Source organism: Sus scrofa, chromosome 11, assembly GCF_054392235.1.
Source record: "Sus scrofa isolate SSC_HxYL_T2T_F1_AM1 chromosome 11, Sscrofa_HxYL_maternal_Yorkshire_Landrace_v2.0, whole genome shotgun sequence".
Classification (NCBI taxonomy): Eukaryota; Metazoa; Chordata; class Mammalia; order Artiodactyla; family Suidae; genus Sus; species Sus scrofa.
The window spans coordinates 17079348-17095595 of record NC_139393.1 but is presented as its reverse complement, the minus strand read 5'-3'; the positions used below and the strand labels follow the sequence as shown (position 1 = coordinate 17095595).

At 35.0% G+C, this 16248-nt stretch overlaps 1 protein-coding gene and 1 long non-coding RNA gene across 6 annotated transcripts in view; one reads left to right on the top strand and one right to left on the bottom strand.

Moving 5' to 3' along the window:
- The window catches only part of INTS6 (integrator complex subunit 6), a 90217-nt gene that overhangs the window by 11517 nt on the left and 62452 nt on the right, over positions 1-16248 (bottom strand). For all 5 annotated transcript variants that reach the window (XM_021065287.2, XM_021065288.2, XM_084981601.1 and 2 more), the window contains 8 exons: positions 15553-15736; positions 9671-9796; positions 8075-8229; positions 6746-6898; positions 6500-6632; positions 5086-5180; positions 2989-3099; positions 1799-2014 (listed from right to left, as the gene is read on the bottom strand). In XM_021065287.2, the coding sequence (XP_020920946.1) occupies positions 1799-2014; positions 2989-3099; positions 5086-5180; positions 6500-6632; positions 6746-6898; positions 8075-8229; positions 9671-9796; positions 15553-15736 (1173 nt within the window). The remainder of the gene's footprint in view (positions 1-1798; positions 2015-2988; positions 3100-5085; positions 5181-6499; positions 6633-6745; positions 6899-8074; positions 8230-9670; positions 9797-15552; positions 15737-16248) is intronic.
- Positions 10384-15210, top strand: LOC146398559 (uncharacterized). Its single transcript, XR_014819450.1, has 2 exons — positions 10384-10449; positions 10943-15210. It is a non-coding gene; the product is annotated as an uncharacterized LOC146398559 (long non-coding RNA).

Here is a 16248-nt window from a genome sequence, read left to right as displayed (position 1 = left end):
GTTTTAATTTACATTTCCTCAGTGGCTAATAAGGTTGAACCTCTTTTCATGTTGAGTTTGTATAGCTTATTTGGTGAGGTGTCTGTTCAGATATTTTGTCCATTTGAAAAATGTATTTTATTTATCTTTTGGCCACGACCATGACATGCAGAAGTTCCCAGGTCAGGGATCGAACCCACACCACAGCAGTGACAGCATCAGATCCTCAACCTGCTGCACCACAAGGAGACTCCTTATGTTGTGCATTTTTCAACTGCATATTTGTTTTGAGTTCTATGAGTTCTTTATATATTTTGATACAAGTCCTTTATTCAATATATGCTTTTCTCCCAGGCTGTAGCTTGCCTAGGAGAAACTTCAAAGTTTCTTCTGAAAACAAAAATGTTCATTTTTAACAAAGTTCATGGAGTTCCTGTCGTGGCTCAGCAGTAACGAACCCGACTAGTATCCATGAGGACACAGATTCAGTCCCTGGCCTCACTCAGTGGGTTAGGGATCCGATGTTGCCATGAGCTGTGGTGTAGGCAGCAGACGTGGCTTGGATCCCATGTTGCTGTGGGTGTGGTATAGGTTAAGGCAGCTACAGGTCCAATTCGACCCCAAACTTGGGAACTTCCATATGCCACAGGAGTGGCCCTAAAAAAGACAAAAACCGGAGTTCCCGTCGTGGCGCAGTGGTTAACAAATCCGACTAGGAACCATGAGGTTGCGGGTTCGGTCCCTGCCCTTGCTCAGTGGGTTAACGATCCGGCGTTGCCGTGAGCTGTGGTGTAGGTTGCAGACGCGGCTCGGATCCTGTGTTGCTGTGGCTCTGGCGTAGGCTGGTGGCTACAGCTCCGATTCGACCCCTAGCCTGGGAACCTCCATATGCCACGGGAGCGGCCCAAGAAATAGCAACAACAACAAAAGACAAAAACGACAAAAAAAAAGACAAAAAAAAAAAAAAAAAAAGACAAAAACCCAATTCAGTCTATCAAATTTGTATGCATTTGTGTGTGTGTGCTTTTGTGTTACATTTTAGAAATCTTCACTGACCCATGATCCAACATATTAAACAATTTATCCTGTTTCCTTGTAGAAGTTTATAGGTTTAGTTATGACCATGATCATCTCAAGTAATGTGAGGCAAAAGTTTATAAATATGGATATCCAGTTGTTCCTGCACTATCAGTTAAAACGGCTGTCTCTTCACCCACTGAATTATTTTGGCATCTTTATTAAAAACTGACTGTACATGTGAGGGTCTGCTTCTACTGACCTGTATACTTATCCCTATGCCAACAATACAACATACTGATCACTGAAGCTTTACAGAAACTTTTAAAAGTACATAGTGCAAGTGTTGCAACTTTCTCTTCCAAAATTGTTTTGGCTATTCTAAGACCTTTACACTTACATATAAATTTTAGAATCACCCTGTTTCTACAAAACAACCACTGGGATGAGGACCTTTTTAATAATGATTATTCACAAAGCGTTTCAGAATCATGCTGTGCTCCCAAGGTCAGCAGTGTAAGTACCAAACTACAGCGAACCCTACCCTTAGCTATGTGACTTTCAGCCTGTCTTCTCATCTATAAAATGAATGGGATGGTTTGCTCTTTGCCAGTCCACTTATCCACTCACCAGGTACAGTGTTGAACTCTAAAATTCAATGATTCAGTAAGAGTATAATTGATCATTTTTCTGCAGAGGTATAGAAGTTTGGACAAACTGAGCATCAGTGAACAGAAAATTGGATGTATTAAAACAATATAACAATGTAACTAGAGCAGTACTAAATTCCTATAACCATTACCTTATTAAGCAAAGCAACTTGGAACCCAGTGTATTCTTTCATATTAAGGTCTAGCAGTCTGTGAGGAACATCCTCTGAAATTCCCTGGAGCAGCTGTTGAAAATCTTTCCTATAAGCCATTGATAAACCATGTGATCGGCTTCGGACTTTAATTCCAGTTTCCTGTACTACTTTTTTGCCTACAGAACCGATGACTCGATCAGATTCTATTTTGGCCTAAAGCAAAAATAAACAAAAGTTGTCTTGACATAATCTAAAGTGGTAAATTAAATGCTAATAGTTTTGGTCTTCTATAAATTATTCCCTACATTTAAAAAGAACACAGGAAATTTAAAGCTCTACTTAGTACTGTAGTTTATTTTCAGTTCTTGGTAAACTTAACATAGTTTATAATGTCTTAGGATTTTAAATGATCACAATTCTTACCTTTTGGGGCAGGACATACAAATACAACTTCAATTTATTTTATTTATTAATATCCACTACCCCTAAATCATGAAATGTAAACGTATCCTTTCCAATTCAGAGACCATGTAAAATTAGAAAAAGAAAATTTCATCAATGTTTACTTACATTATAGCCAACATATAACTAAATGCTCAAAGATATGGCAAATAGAGATGAAGTTTTTCACTAAAAAGCAAATAGCAATATTTTGACTCCAACCTACATTTCAGTAGTACTAGAAAAATTGTATTTTATACAATTTCAGTAACAGCAGTCAAACTGAATACTGCTTGAATACTACAGTAACTGTTAATGTGATTTATGCTCAAAATGACAAAATTCATTATTTTTACAAACATTTCAAAAGAAATTTGAAATTCCCATTTTGAAAGAATAAACTATAGATTTTAAAATCTAAAGCAAAAGAAACTGATTTTTTTGACAACTTTCTAACATAAATTTCCCAAAAGAAAACATGAAGACTCTTCATGTACAGGAAGGCTAGGACACATTAATAAAGCCATTTGTACAAACTAGGAATTATTATTTGAAACTGACATTTCAAAACATGGCATACTATGTACTTGAAATGGAATTATGTTATTATATAATATGTGATGTGGTTTTAAAATGTACTACATTAATATGATGGAATTAGAACCATCAAGAACTAACATCTGGCCTATAAAACACCTTAGCCAAAACCATTCAAAATACTTAATGGCTCTATTTCTTAACATTACCTGCTGACTCAGTTTTTTGAGGTATGAAATGACACTGTAACTAAGTCCATATTCCATACTGTCTGCTATTAGGTTAGGTGCTCCCATCATTCTAACAGCTTTCTTCAAAGGCTGTAGGGAAAAAGAAAACACCACTCAATCCTAAGCTTGTCGAAAATTTACAGCTACATGTATTGTCGATTTTGAAAATTTTGCCCCAAGAATGTCTCCTTCTTTTCTTCAATAAGAGAGTCACATAATCTTATCTGTATTTCAGCAAAATGTGAGTTATGAAAGCCAGTCTGAAATAGTCAACAAAGATTAGAGGCTATAAAAATAACACCCAGAGCAAGGAAGGGTGAAGTCTTGGACTTCTTAGTATCATTGGAAACACTAAGTTGGGAAGAAACAGGCAGGAGACACAGTGCAGAGGTAGATTTGATAAGTGAAAAAGAGTCAAGGAAAATAGACGATTTCTACCTTGGCTAACTGGAAGGGCTGTGGCTAGACCCCTCACTAGCTCAGTGATCCTGGCTCAAGTGCCTTAAGTTTCTCATTTGTAAGATAATACTAGTTTCTATCTCATAAGTTTGTCATGGGATTAAATACATCTGGCACACAGTTAAGTATTCAGTAGATATTAATCATTACTACTGTTACCATTAGCTGAGCTGAAAAAATGGAAACAAGCTCTGAAGGAAAAATGAAGAAGCAAAAATAGCCTAATATTTACTATGGATATGGTATAGTGAAATAATTTTCAACTGAAAGGAAAGACTAATTGAGAAGCACTTTGTGCAATGAAAAACATCACTGGCGGACTATTTAGCATATGTGGGACAAAGTCAGAAAAAGGATAACCATTCACTGACATAGCAGAAAAAAGCACTGGTGTCAAACTGGAATCAAATTCCAGATCTGACATTCAATATACATGTAGCTTTGGCTAAATCCTCACAGTTGACTGTGAAACATACAATGAGTCAAATATGTGCAACAGTTCACATCCAAGTGTTCCTGCTTTTACTACGCTCACATAGCAGGCACTATATGCTAGACACACATGACTTTTCTCTTAAAACTATTACATAGGATTTTCAAAGCTCAAGGAATTATTGTTCTTATTAAGGACCACTTAGAAAGCTTAGTTACAGTCAAATGCTGTAATATTCCTGCAATGAAAGCAGGAGTAATTTTTTTTTTTTTTCCTGTCTTTTGTCTTTTGTTGTTGTTGTTGCTATTTCTTGGGCCGCTCCCGCGGCATATGGAGGTTCCCAGGCTAGGGGTTGAATCGGAGCTGTAGCCACCGGCCTACGCCAGAGCCACAGCAACGAGGGATCCGAGCCGCGTCTGCAACCTACACCACAGCTCACGGCAACGCCGGATCGTTAACCCACTGAGCAAGGGCAGGGACCGAACCCGCAACCTCATGGTTCCTAGTCGGATTCGTTAACCACTGCGCCGCGACGGGAACTCCTGGAGGAGTAATGTTTTAAAGTGCTCTTAATGCAGGTCTTTTTGTTAAGAAGTTACTTTTCACAAAATAATGTATGCATTATTAAATACCTATTATGATACACAGGTTTTAAATAATCAGAAAATTCATGGTTCTAAAAATACAAGTTTCTGTGAGAATATATGCTTAAAACAGGTTTCTGGAGATTTAGGGGAAAATGCAATACAAATCTTTTTTTGTACCCTTAAAGAGAAATAATTATAAGACTGTAATTTTAAAAACTTAAGTACAACTGAGGTTAAAAGCCTAAATTCTAAAGCCATGTAGCCTTGGATGAATTATTTAATCTTTCGGTGACTTAGTCTCCTTATCTGTGAAACAGGAACAGTGATTTCTGCCCCAGAGGGTTACCATATGAATTAAAGGAGGATGGTACCAGGCCTGGGTAAGCATTATATACACATACGTTCTCCTGATCATCACCATCATTACTCTACACAACACCGAAACATTTCTCTCCCATTATAGCTATAGAGTCATTTGTACACTCAATTTCATGACATTTATTCTGTAACAATAATAAATAAAAGTTTGAATCCCTACAGTAAATTATATGCATAATATAAAATCTTATAACAAGTTGTTTTTAACGATATTCTTACCCCAAGATAGTAGGGAGGCATTGTCTTCAAATAACTTTCAAATGACTGTCTCCATTTCAATGTCGGTTTTGCTTTATGCACTTTAAACAAGTCATCTATAAATGGATAATGTGAACAAACGATCATCATTCACTGCTTTCACACATGAAAATCAAGTCCACTAAGTTTCATTTTTAATTTTTACTAATTTATTTATTTACTTATTTTGCTTTTTAGGGCCTCACCCAAGGCATATGGAGGTTTCCAGGCTAGGGATTGCATCGGAGCTACAGTGCTGGCCTATTCCACAGCTACAGCAACACCAGATCTGAGCTGCATCTGTAACCTACACCACAGCTCAGGGCAACGCTGGATCCTTAACCCACTGAGCAGGGTCAGGGATTGAACACGCAACCTCATGGTTTCTAGTCAGATTCGTTAACCACTGCATCACAATGGTAACTCCAAGTAAGTTTCATTTTTAAAGTCAGCCTTCTTATGTATTAAACCTGTGTTTTTAAAAAAATTTTTAAAGGTAAAAAATTTTTGGTTCTGTCAGTTTTGAGTAGTAATATCACTTTAAAAATGAAAAGGTGCCGATTATAGTCTAAAATATGTCATAATAAAGGGAGAATCATGAAATACACAAGGAAAATCTAAACATGAAATGGATTTGAAGACAGAAACAAAGTAGGCATGATGTTTTCTATAAAGTATACCACTAACATTTTGATTATAACTTTTAAATCTTATGCAATTCCATGAAGGGAAAGATGTTTTCTCAAACATTACCCCTCAAAAAATTATAGCCAAGAGGTCCCTGGAAACCAACTTTAGGCTTATTATATTATTTTAATTCAGTCATTAAAAAAAAAAAATTTGCCAGGAGTTCCCCAGTGGTCTAGTGGCTAGGACTCAGCACTTTCACCAGTGCGGCATGGGTTCAATGCCTGATCTGGGAACAGAGATCCCACATCAAGCCACTGAATGCTGCAGCCAGAAGAAAAGAAAAATTTGCCAAATGAAAATTAAAGTATAGATAAATTCTTGGAAAGAAAACACACTTAGATCTTATAAATGATATACTTCCACAAAATGTCTAATTATTTACCAAATACAAGGCCTGCATACCAATTCTAACTATATAAGAATCTAACTTGCAAAAAACTTAGAATATTTAATTTAGAAATTTAAAATACAAGTCTTCAATAGTTTGCAGAATCAAAGGAAGTTTGATGCTGACTTTCAATTTAACAGAAACATGTACAGGTTGCTATAAAACAACCTTAGACAGCTTCAATATTTTCAAAAAAAAGAAAGAAAAACTTCATTAATTTCCAGAAGACAAGAAAACTTAAGAGATGTTCCCAGAGTTTGTTTTTAGGAAAATTCCAATGTATGCTAAGCCACAGAGAATGTGACAAGAATAACTTACCTAAAAGGGGAAGGAGGACTGGGTAATTATAAGGCATCACAAATAAGTTGACACAGTTCAGTGCTGTACTGGCTTTCAAGTAACCAAAGGGATGGCCAAGTTCACTGTATTTTGCGCTATTGCTCACATATACCTGTTAAAAAGGAGTGGTTAAAACTTCCTATTTAATAACCTTTGCAGAATGTTACATAAAACCACTGATTCAATCAACTTAAATTTTCAAATCACTACAGTTGTTTAGCTCACCTGCCAACACGTTTGAGGAGATTTTCTTTCCAGGATAAACTGAGTCAGCGGTGAAGGTTCCAATTCATATTTGTCAAAAGGCAATTTGTCAATAACCATTGGTTCACAGTCTGTACAGGAAAACTTCACTACAGGATGAGATGTACGAGGTGGCTAGAGGAGAAAGGCTTATCATTACTCTTTACAGAGAGCACCAGAAACAAACTTCTTTTTAGCATCCCTCACTACCCAAGTTTACCCAGTTTTGCTAGGGAGAGTTTCATTTACTAATGAGAGCACCACTACGCTGCAAGAAAATACCTAAATGCAATGCTTAAATTATATACTATACACGAGAAAATAAAACACTTCAAAATCTATAAAGATTAGACCTTTACAGATCTTAAAATCAAATTTATCAGAAAAATCAAATGCAAAATTTCAGAATTAAATAAGTACTCATTAATTTTTATATATAAGAAACAAATAATGAACAGAAACGTTCATTAGTCCTCAGTTGTAGCAATTTATCTACTTGTACATAGTAGAGGCTTCCAAACTGATCATACACGTTGATCAGTACAAGTTTTTGAATATAAAGTATATTAACACAGGTATATATTTACTTATAAATTATTTATAAATTAAGTTATAAGTATATATTAAGATATATATCAAAATAATGTTGAAAATAGAAAAAAGCAAACATAAATAGAAGTTCTAATGCTTTTCCTTCCCTACTCAGGGTATTGGTTACCCTGTGGTAAATACACTCAACTTTGTTCTAGAGCTGCACAAACCACAGTACTTTAAAGACATAGATTAAATGGTACCACAAATTCTAAGCCACTTAGACACATAAACATGGCAGCTTCTCAGCACGTACTGTCTTCTGTCCATGCTAAATGTTCACCTTAGCACTCTAAACTTTCTTACTAATCAAATTAACGCCTTCATCACGTCTCAAACTAGATTAGTACAACTGTTTATTTTTAATTAGTCTCCCTAATTAGTCAGCCTCCTCCAAGCAATCCCATGCCATGAAATATAATCATATAATTTTCCTATCTCAAATTACTGGGTAAAAGTAGCAGTCAATCACCTAAAAATAGGGCCAGATTCTTTTCTTTTAATATCACACACAAAGAACCTTGACAGTCTGGTCCCTATCTGCTTTTTAACCACCATACCAGTAACAACATAGTATACTGAAGCAAGTCATAGCTTATAGCACTGTGAACATCTAATTCCTACAGATAAACCATATCTTTAATAATAGTAACACTTAAAACTAGTATGAAAAGCAGTTAATGATTACTATTACAAAGTCACAGTCTCCCTCATACTTACTAGTGTTGGAGAATTCTGATCTGGCCAAAAAGATTCTGGAACAGGCCAATGACCTATAGGAACCCCAGTTTTAGGATTTGGTCTGACATATATGAGTTTGTGACAACTATGCCAAGGCTGGGATCCAAAAGGCCTTGATATATCTGGCTGCCCATCTATAGCACAAAAATTAAAACAAAGAAAGTATATATCATTAAGGGAAAAAAACATAAAAATTATATTTATTATTATATATTTATAGTTACTTAGTAAAACTGTCTTAATTCTTGTTAAATTCTGGATTTTCCCGTTTTTCTTACATGGCAGAATACTATTATGACTAAGGCTTGACATTCAGATTAGATTCGAATTCATTAGAGAGTAACACCAGCAAATTCCAACTATGAATTCAACAGCTGAAAGGCGGTCCCACAGCATCCTTTGCTTGCCCAATTAGAGTATGTAAAACATACTTTGCGATAAATATTTGTTTAATGAACGGTATTTTTCCCACCAGATGATAAGGACAAACACCCAATTTCTTTTTCATCAATGCCTAGCTTAGTAAATACAAGGTGTAAGTATTGCTAAATGAATATTTCTTTAAAATCATCTTAATTAAATCCTAATAACAAAAACAAAAACTTAATATGCAAATCCAGATTTGAGGCATCTACCTTTAATCTAAAACAGTTCTAGAAAATAACAACTCTCTTCAACTGTTTAATAAACACCGAGTTAGTGCCTAACTCTAAGTACAGTCCTAAAATAATTTAAATACATTCCACGTCCAACAATTTAATTTTTTGTAAGTTTGTTTTTTAAACCAGACACAGCAATACAACTTAAATAATTTTACCACCTTCTGCTCCTTCTCTATAATCGCCTCTGAGGGTACCATTACCTCATCTTTATGACCTTACTTTTTTCCCAGTTACTCACTCTAGCAGATCACCCCTGCCAAGCGTCATTAACAACTTTCTAATTCTTGTCATAAGCTACATAAGCTACATTGTACAATGCAGAGGGTCCAGATGTAAGCTGTCCATTCGTTCTGGTGAAACTTCTTATACCCTCCGGCTAATATAAACAGTTCATGATCACAGAATATTAGAATAAAGCCATTGAGGTTCACTTAAAAGTTAAAAAGAATCAAGTTAAAAGAGTTATAGAAATCAAGCTAAATGGTAAAGGCTAGTTTTCCATTTTTGGAACCACACCAACCAGTCTGCCTCTTAGAAAAAAACGGAGTTAAGAAATTAAACACCTAGAGTTGAAACTCTTGTAAATTAAGGGACATGGAAGAAGTGTATATACTAGAGAATCATTGTTGCAAAACTAAAAAAGGAAATAGGCTAATCTGTAAATGCTTTAAAAAGGTTTTTGGCTCTTACAAATTCTTAGGGTTATGAACAACCAGTTTAAAAAGGTGATGCTACTGAACGACTAACATATTATCTTGACTTCCCTATTTAATCTTCCCTCTTTACTGACAGTCATTCTGTTATCTTATAATTTGGCCTTGTCAACGTTAAAGCCAAATCCTAGTAATTTTTCCGTTCTAGTTGAATACTTGATAAAGTAAGTTTAAAATGTCTGTTTAAAAAAGTACAATACCTTCTACAGGGGAAGGATCTGGTCCTGCTTTTTCAAAGTTTATTACTACCCCACTTTGTACTTTCTGCACCAAGGACTCCAGACACTGATTAAGCATCCTTGGAGAACATACAGAGTATGAGCGGCCTGAAATAAAAAGAATAAAGAGAACTTGTTAGTTGCAGAAATTACTACTTTTAGCAAAGAAGAACCCCAGTAGGATTTTTGACAATACTGATTTACAAAAATTCAATGATAAAGTTGACTTTTTCATCATCTAATGGAAGAATAACAAAACAAAAATAGTTGTCATCAATCAATCATGTAAATTTTTTCTTCTAATTAAAGGTATAAAGAAAATAGAAATCTTGGTCTGAACAAACCACAATGAAAAAAAATCACTACATATAATATATTGTGTGAGATGTGATTTTAAAATATATAAATATAAAAAACTATCTCCAACTGTTTTCCAATACAATTTAACTTTATTGTACATACACAGCATCTGATAACCCCCAAAAAATTTTACTCCTGCTTAAAAGAAGTATTATCACTAAAGAGTAATACTAAGGACACAGCAGATACTCAATAATTATTAATTGATCTGCTAGCAGGCACTGCATATTTTAAGTACTTGCACTTTAATATACAGATAGTAGCATATGGTTTTCTGACTACCCATCTTAAGTGAATTTCCCTCTTGTATATTTTAACATATATATATATATATATTTTTTTTTTTTTTTTTGCTTTTTTTAGGGCCGTACTCGTGGCATATGGAGGTTCCCAGGCTAGGGGTCTAATCAGAGCTACAGCTGCCAGCCTATGCCACAGCCACAGCCACGCCAGATCCAAGCCGTGGCTGTAACCCACACCACAGCTCATGGCAACGGCGGATCCTTAACCCATTGAGCGAGGCCAGGGATCGAACCTACAACCTCATGTTTCCTAGTTGGATTTGTTTCCACTGCACCTCTATGGGAACTTCCTGGGAACCTCCATATGCCTCAGATGTGGCCCTAAGAAGAAAAAAAAGAAAAAGGAAAAAATATAAATGGGAGTTGCTGCTGTATCCCAGCAGTAACAAACCTGACTAGTGTCTATGAAGATGTGGGTTCGATCCCTGGCCTTGCTCAGTAGGTTAAGGATCTGGTGTTGCCATGAGTTGTGCTATAGGTAGCAGATGCGGCTTGGTTCCCACACAGCTGTGGCTGTGGCTGTGGCTGTGGCATAGGCTGGTAGCTGCAGCTCCAATTCAACCCCTAGCCTGAGAACTTCCATATGCTGCAGGTACAACCTTAAGAAAAAAAAGAAAAGGAAAGAAAAGGAAAAGACACAAGTGCAAAGATTTCTTAAACCAGATTTTCAATAAATATATCTAGACCTATGCTATCCCATACTGCAGCCACTGGCCACACATGGGTACTAAGAACTTGAATCGTAGCTAGTCCAAATTGAGATATACAGTTATACACTGGATTTTGTAGATGCAAGATGAAAATAATGTAAAATACCTCATTTTTAAATATCATTTTCATGTTGAAATATTTTGTACATACTGATTTAAATATTATTGAAAATGATTTTTACCTGTTCTTTTTTAGTGACTATATAATTTATAATTATATATGTAACATATCATATTTCTATTTGTGTGCTGCTCTAGACCAGTGCTGAAAAATAACACCAAAAATCTTTAATCAAACATAATGTTATCTGTAATAAATTCAAAATGGCAAAATCCTATCTTTAACAAATTCAACAAATTATTACCAAACACGGTATATTCAATTTACACTAAACATGTGATTTGCTAAAGACTACTCAGGAAAGAGAGTATTAGGCAGTAGTATGATTCAAATCCTCAGAGTAAGCTTTACTTAGAAAAACAAGTATCACATAACAGATGGCTTACCTGTACACAACGAGAGCCATAATTATAAAAATATCCACCAATTATTGAGTGTCTATGTACCTGGCACTATTCTAATCACATAATTAAGAGTCTCATGTTCTACCGACCAAGCTTGTGCGGCGGCGCAATAACATTATTGTATTATTTTATCCTACCAACAATTGTATGGGTTACTTTTTCCATTTTCCAAAGAGAAAACTAAAGCACAGAGAAATTAACTAAGGTATCCAAGTTAGTATTCAGTAGTACAGCCAAGATTCAAACCCTTACAAGGTATATGAAACTTTCATCTGGATATACCTAGTTCCCTGAAAATCATAATGCTAATTCAAAATCAGTATTTAAAATAGGAAGTCTATATGGAATCATACTTATATGAATGAATTGTCAAATTAAAATCTTTTTTTCTGAGTAAATTTAAACATACACATAAAACAACACATTAAAAGGCTGATTGTCTTAAATCACAGAGTATTTAGAAAATTTTATAAAGGTTCAGTATCTTATTTCATGATATTTAAGGATATTCCCAAGATGTCATTAAAAAAAAAAAGTTTTTAAGTATAAAATGTGGCAATCCTCTCTCTACTCCCCTAACTTGTATCATTAACTAATTGATTAGAAAAATACAAGTAAATAAGTTATGACCTTTGCATGAAATAAAATTATTAGCAAAGACATTTTATAAAAATTGGAGAAAAAGTATATAAACTTGAAACACTTAGAAAATAATAAAAACCCATCAGTTCTTTTCAAAGTTAAAGCAAATTTTTCTATCTTTGCAAAGTGAACCTATAACCTATGTTATGTTTCTCTTATTCTTTATGTCAAAACTCACCTCCTGGAAATGTATAGCACTTTGTATTGAAGGATAAAATTTCTGGGATCCCTAATTATATCTGTGAGAAAAGCACACACTTTTAAGTCAAGGAGCTGGCTCACTTGTGGTTACGTAGGGTCCACAAAAAAATCTAAATATGATGAGTCTGAAGGCAGTAAAGTGAAAGAAAACAAAACAAAAACAAAACAAAATCTACTTTCCCCCCAGAGTATACTAGATGATGATTTTAATAAAATGGGTAAGAGACAAAAGGAACATTTCTAAGTTAGACAACACTCCTTATAGAGGCTAAGTTAAATTTTTATTTAATTGAAAAAAGTCTTGTAATTCTTGTAAAATGCTTTTTATCCTCAGTACTTCCACCAACATGTCCATTAGGCATGTTTTTATAATTTGATATAATCCCTGAGCCCCTCCTCAACCTGCTTCTCCTCTGAGTACCTATCCAGTGCATGGCCCAGCCACTCACCTCCAGTCAGGCCAACTGAATCACCCTTGATTCCTTCTTCCCTCACTGCCCTCAGCCTTAGTTCTCCTTTCCATCAGATCGCCTTGCACTATATCCAAACCTAGCAATTTAGATCAAAGTACACTTCTCTCTTTCTAGTCTCCCTGCTTCCACCCTCACCACTTTACAGTACATCCTCATCTAGCAGCTGAAGGGATCTTTCAAACAAATCAGATGTCAACTCCTATTAACAGCCCTCAAGGATCCGACGCTGTCTCTGTGGAGGTGCGGGTTTGATCCCTGGACTGGTGCAGTGGGTTAAGGATTCAGCATTGGCACAGCTGTAGCTCGGACTCAATCCCTGGCCCAGGAACTTCCATGTGCCGCAAGTGCAGCCAAAAAAAAAAAAAAAAAAAGCCTTCCAATAGCTTCTCATCACACCTGGAAAATAAAAAGTATTACAGCCTAAAAGGCTATTGAATATTTGGCCCTTGCCCACCTCTCTAAACCAATCTTTTACTCTTTAGTTCTACTCTATATAAGCTCCAGCCATATCAGCCTTCCTATTGCTTCCAAAAATACAGCTTGTTCCTTTTCTTATGATTTCCTCGCCTAGATCTTCATATGGTTTATACCATTACTCAAGGTTTCTGTTCAAATGCACTAGACTTACTGGGATGATCATTTCACAATATATACAAATACTGAATCATTATGTTGTATATCTGGAACTAAAATAATGTTGTGTATGCCAGTTGCACCTCAATTAAAAAAAAAAGGCTGATGAACATGCTGTAACAATGATTTTAGAAGGACTCATATTTTTAAGATACAGCCAGGGCTGATTTAATCCTTATTCGAACAAGTAATTTTTACATCAAAATTAGAGATATGCAAATATAATTTATAAAAGAAATACTGTTTTATTTACTTCTTTAGATAAGGAGTATAATAATCTCCAAGGATATGCAATATTCCAAATTGATTCAAAGTGGAGTAAGCATATTCTTTAGCTTTATGGTTTAAAAAAAAAACAAAAAAGTCTTCTCAGAAGATTTCCCAGAAATACTCATTCTCTGCCTCAAGTTACTCTCTGCACCCTTACCCCACTTTTTTTCTACACAGTAAGTAGCACTCCTAAAATACTACTTATTCATTTTATATGATTTTATCTGTCACACAGTCCAAATATATGTAAGCTTTCTGTCTACTATTCGTGCTGTAGTCCCAAGACTGCAAACAGTTATTTGGCATAGAGTATTCATTAATTACCTGATGATGAAATAAAAATGTTTACAGTGACAATTATATATAATTTTTAAGTATGCATTAAAAACATAAAATATTAATTACTTTAGCAACACAAATTTCTCTCCAAGTTTCCCTTAATGAACATGAATTATTCTATAATTGAAAAAATAAATGTACACACGCTACTCTTATTATTAGGTTTAAAAATGCACAGAATTATAAGTAGTGATCACAATGTTAGCATTGATTACATATTTGTATGGTGCAGCACCAATGCATATTAAATTTTCTACTTTTCTGGTGCTTTATCCTAAAAACATTTTTAGTCAACAGTCTTCCAAAAATAAGAAAACATTATTAATATATATGAAAATGTGAGTGGCACTTAAGCAGCTTTCCATTATTGCTAGCATGAGCATGAAAAGAAGCAAATAAACCACTACATCAGAAGAGATTCAGGATGTAAATTTGGGGAAAGCTGCCTAATACCTTTAGCAACTAAGGTTCCTGGGTCATTGAAAGATATTACCAACAATGACTTGGGAATCTTCTCCTAACTTATCTACTTCACTTACCTATGTAGGGTACCCTTCTTGTTTGTGAAATTTGCAGATTTCCAAAATTCACAGAATTTTAGAAGCACCTAAAATTCTATTTAGACCTTTTATTTTTCCTTTAACTCACATAGCTGGCTTGTTATAACGGAATCTCAGCAGTGCTCTGACAGTGTATGGAGACCATGTCACAACCCCTGGCACAGATGAAACAGTGGTATGCCAGACTTGGACATTTTAGTATCAAATTCCCTAAGTGAGAACTAAAATGCTCTGCGAAAGTAAGAATACCGTCCGTGCCTGTCATATTCACTACAGGAATGCTCAAGTATGGAGCAGTGCTTGGTAAACAGCAGGCACTCAATACATAACCATATGAATTTAATCCACCTGTTAATCAGTTCCACACTTAGCAGTGACTACATGGACTAGCTGGTTAAGAGACAACTACCTGTTTCTTCTAACCTGTCCAGCTTCCTCTTTGCCTCTGGGGAAAACTACCTAACCAGGCATTAATCATTATATGGATAAACATTTTTTCTGAGAAAATAATACCGTGCATTTGTAAGTCACTGGCAATCTCTGTAGATAAGAATATAAGTTCAATATGCTGCAGACACGGCCAAAAAAAGAAGTCCAACAACTTCAAATACCAGCATTTTCTATATGATTAGAAAAAAATTATCATTCATTAGCAGATCCAATAGTATTTACATCCTATTCAAATCAGATCAAAGACCCTCATTAATGTAGTTTTAAAACCATATGTTTATTAACTTCTAATATTAACTTATTAAACAAAAACAAACACGGACTTTTGAAATGCACATTTTAAAACATTCAGATAAACTCTGCTTTAAGTCACCAAATTACTGCCAGCAAAACACTTACCGCCTGTCACTTCACACATTGGTGTAATTGCAGAGTCATCTAAAGGGACACCTGTCAACTGTTCTGATTCTACTGACATCGTGCCAGGCAACCGCAACACTAATGCAAAGAGTCTCTGATCCCAACGAAAAGGTTCCTTGGTCAATTCACTTCCAGGCAAAGGAGAATTAAGAGGTAAATGGAGCTGAAAGTAAGGGGGGAAAAACAGTAAGATTTCCACACACTATTTCTCCCACAAGGCCACAATGATTACACTTACATTAAAATTACATCATGAGTCATTAGTCTCCTATCACTCAAAAAACAAGCTCAAAAGCTATATATATAGCTAAAACAGCACAGGAGATATTATTACTTCAATTTTTTTAAGCTTTACTCTGAAGACCTCAAAGGAAAAAAATCTATTTCTGTTCTTGCTTTTCAGATTTCAGTATAACTCACCACCAGGTGCTGCACTACTTCCAAATAAATCATTTCATTTAATCATTAAAATAACCCTATGATGAATGTCTTAGGGTTCCTATTTTCTAGATAAAAAAAAAATGTCAGAATAAATGATCTGGCCTCCTGGGTTGAAGTCAATAGTTCTCCTATTACACCACAGTAGCCTCAAACATCTCCACAGTAATAATTTTAAATATGCTTCATTTTATTAAAAAACATATCTTTCCAAAGTATTTGCTTAAAAGTAAATTT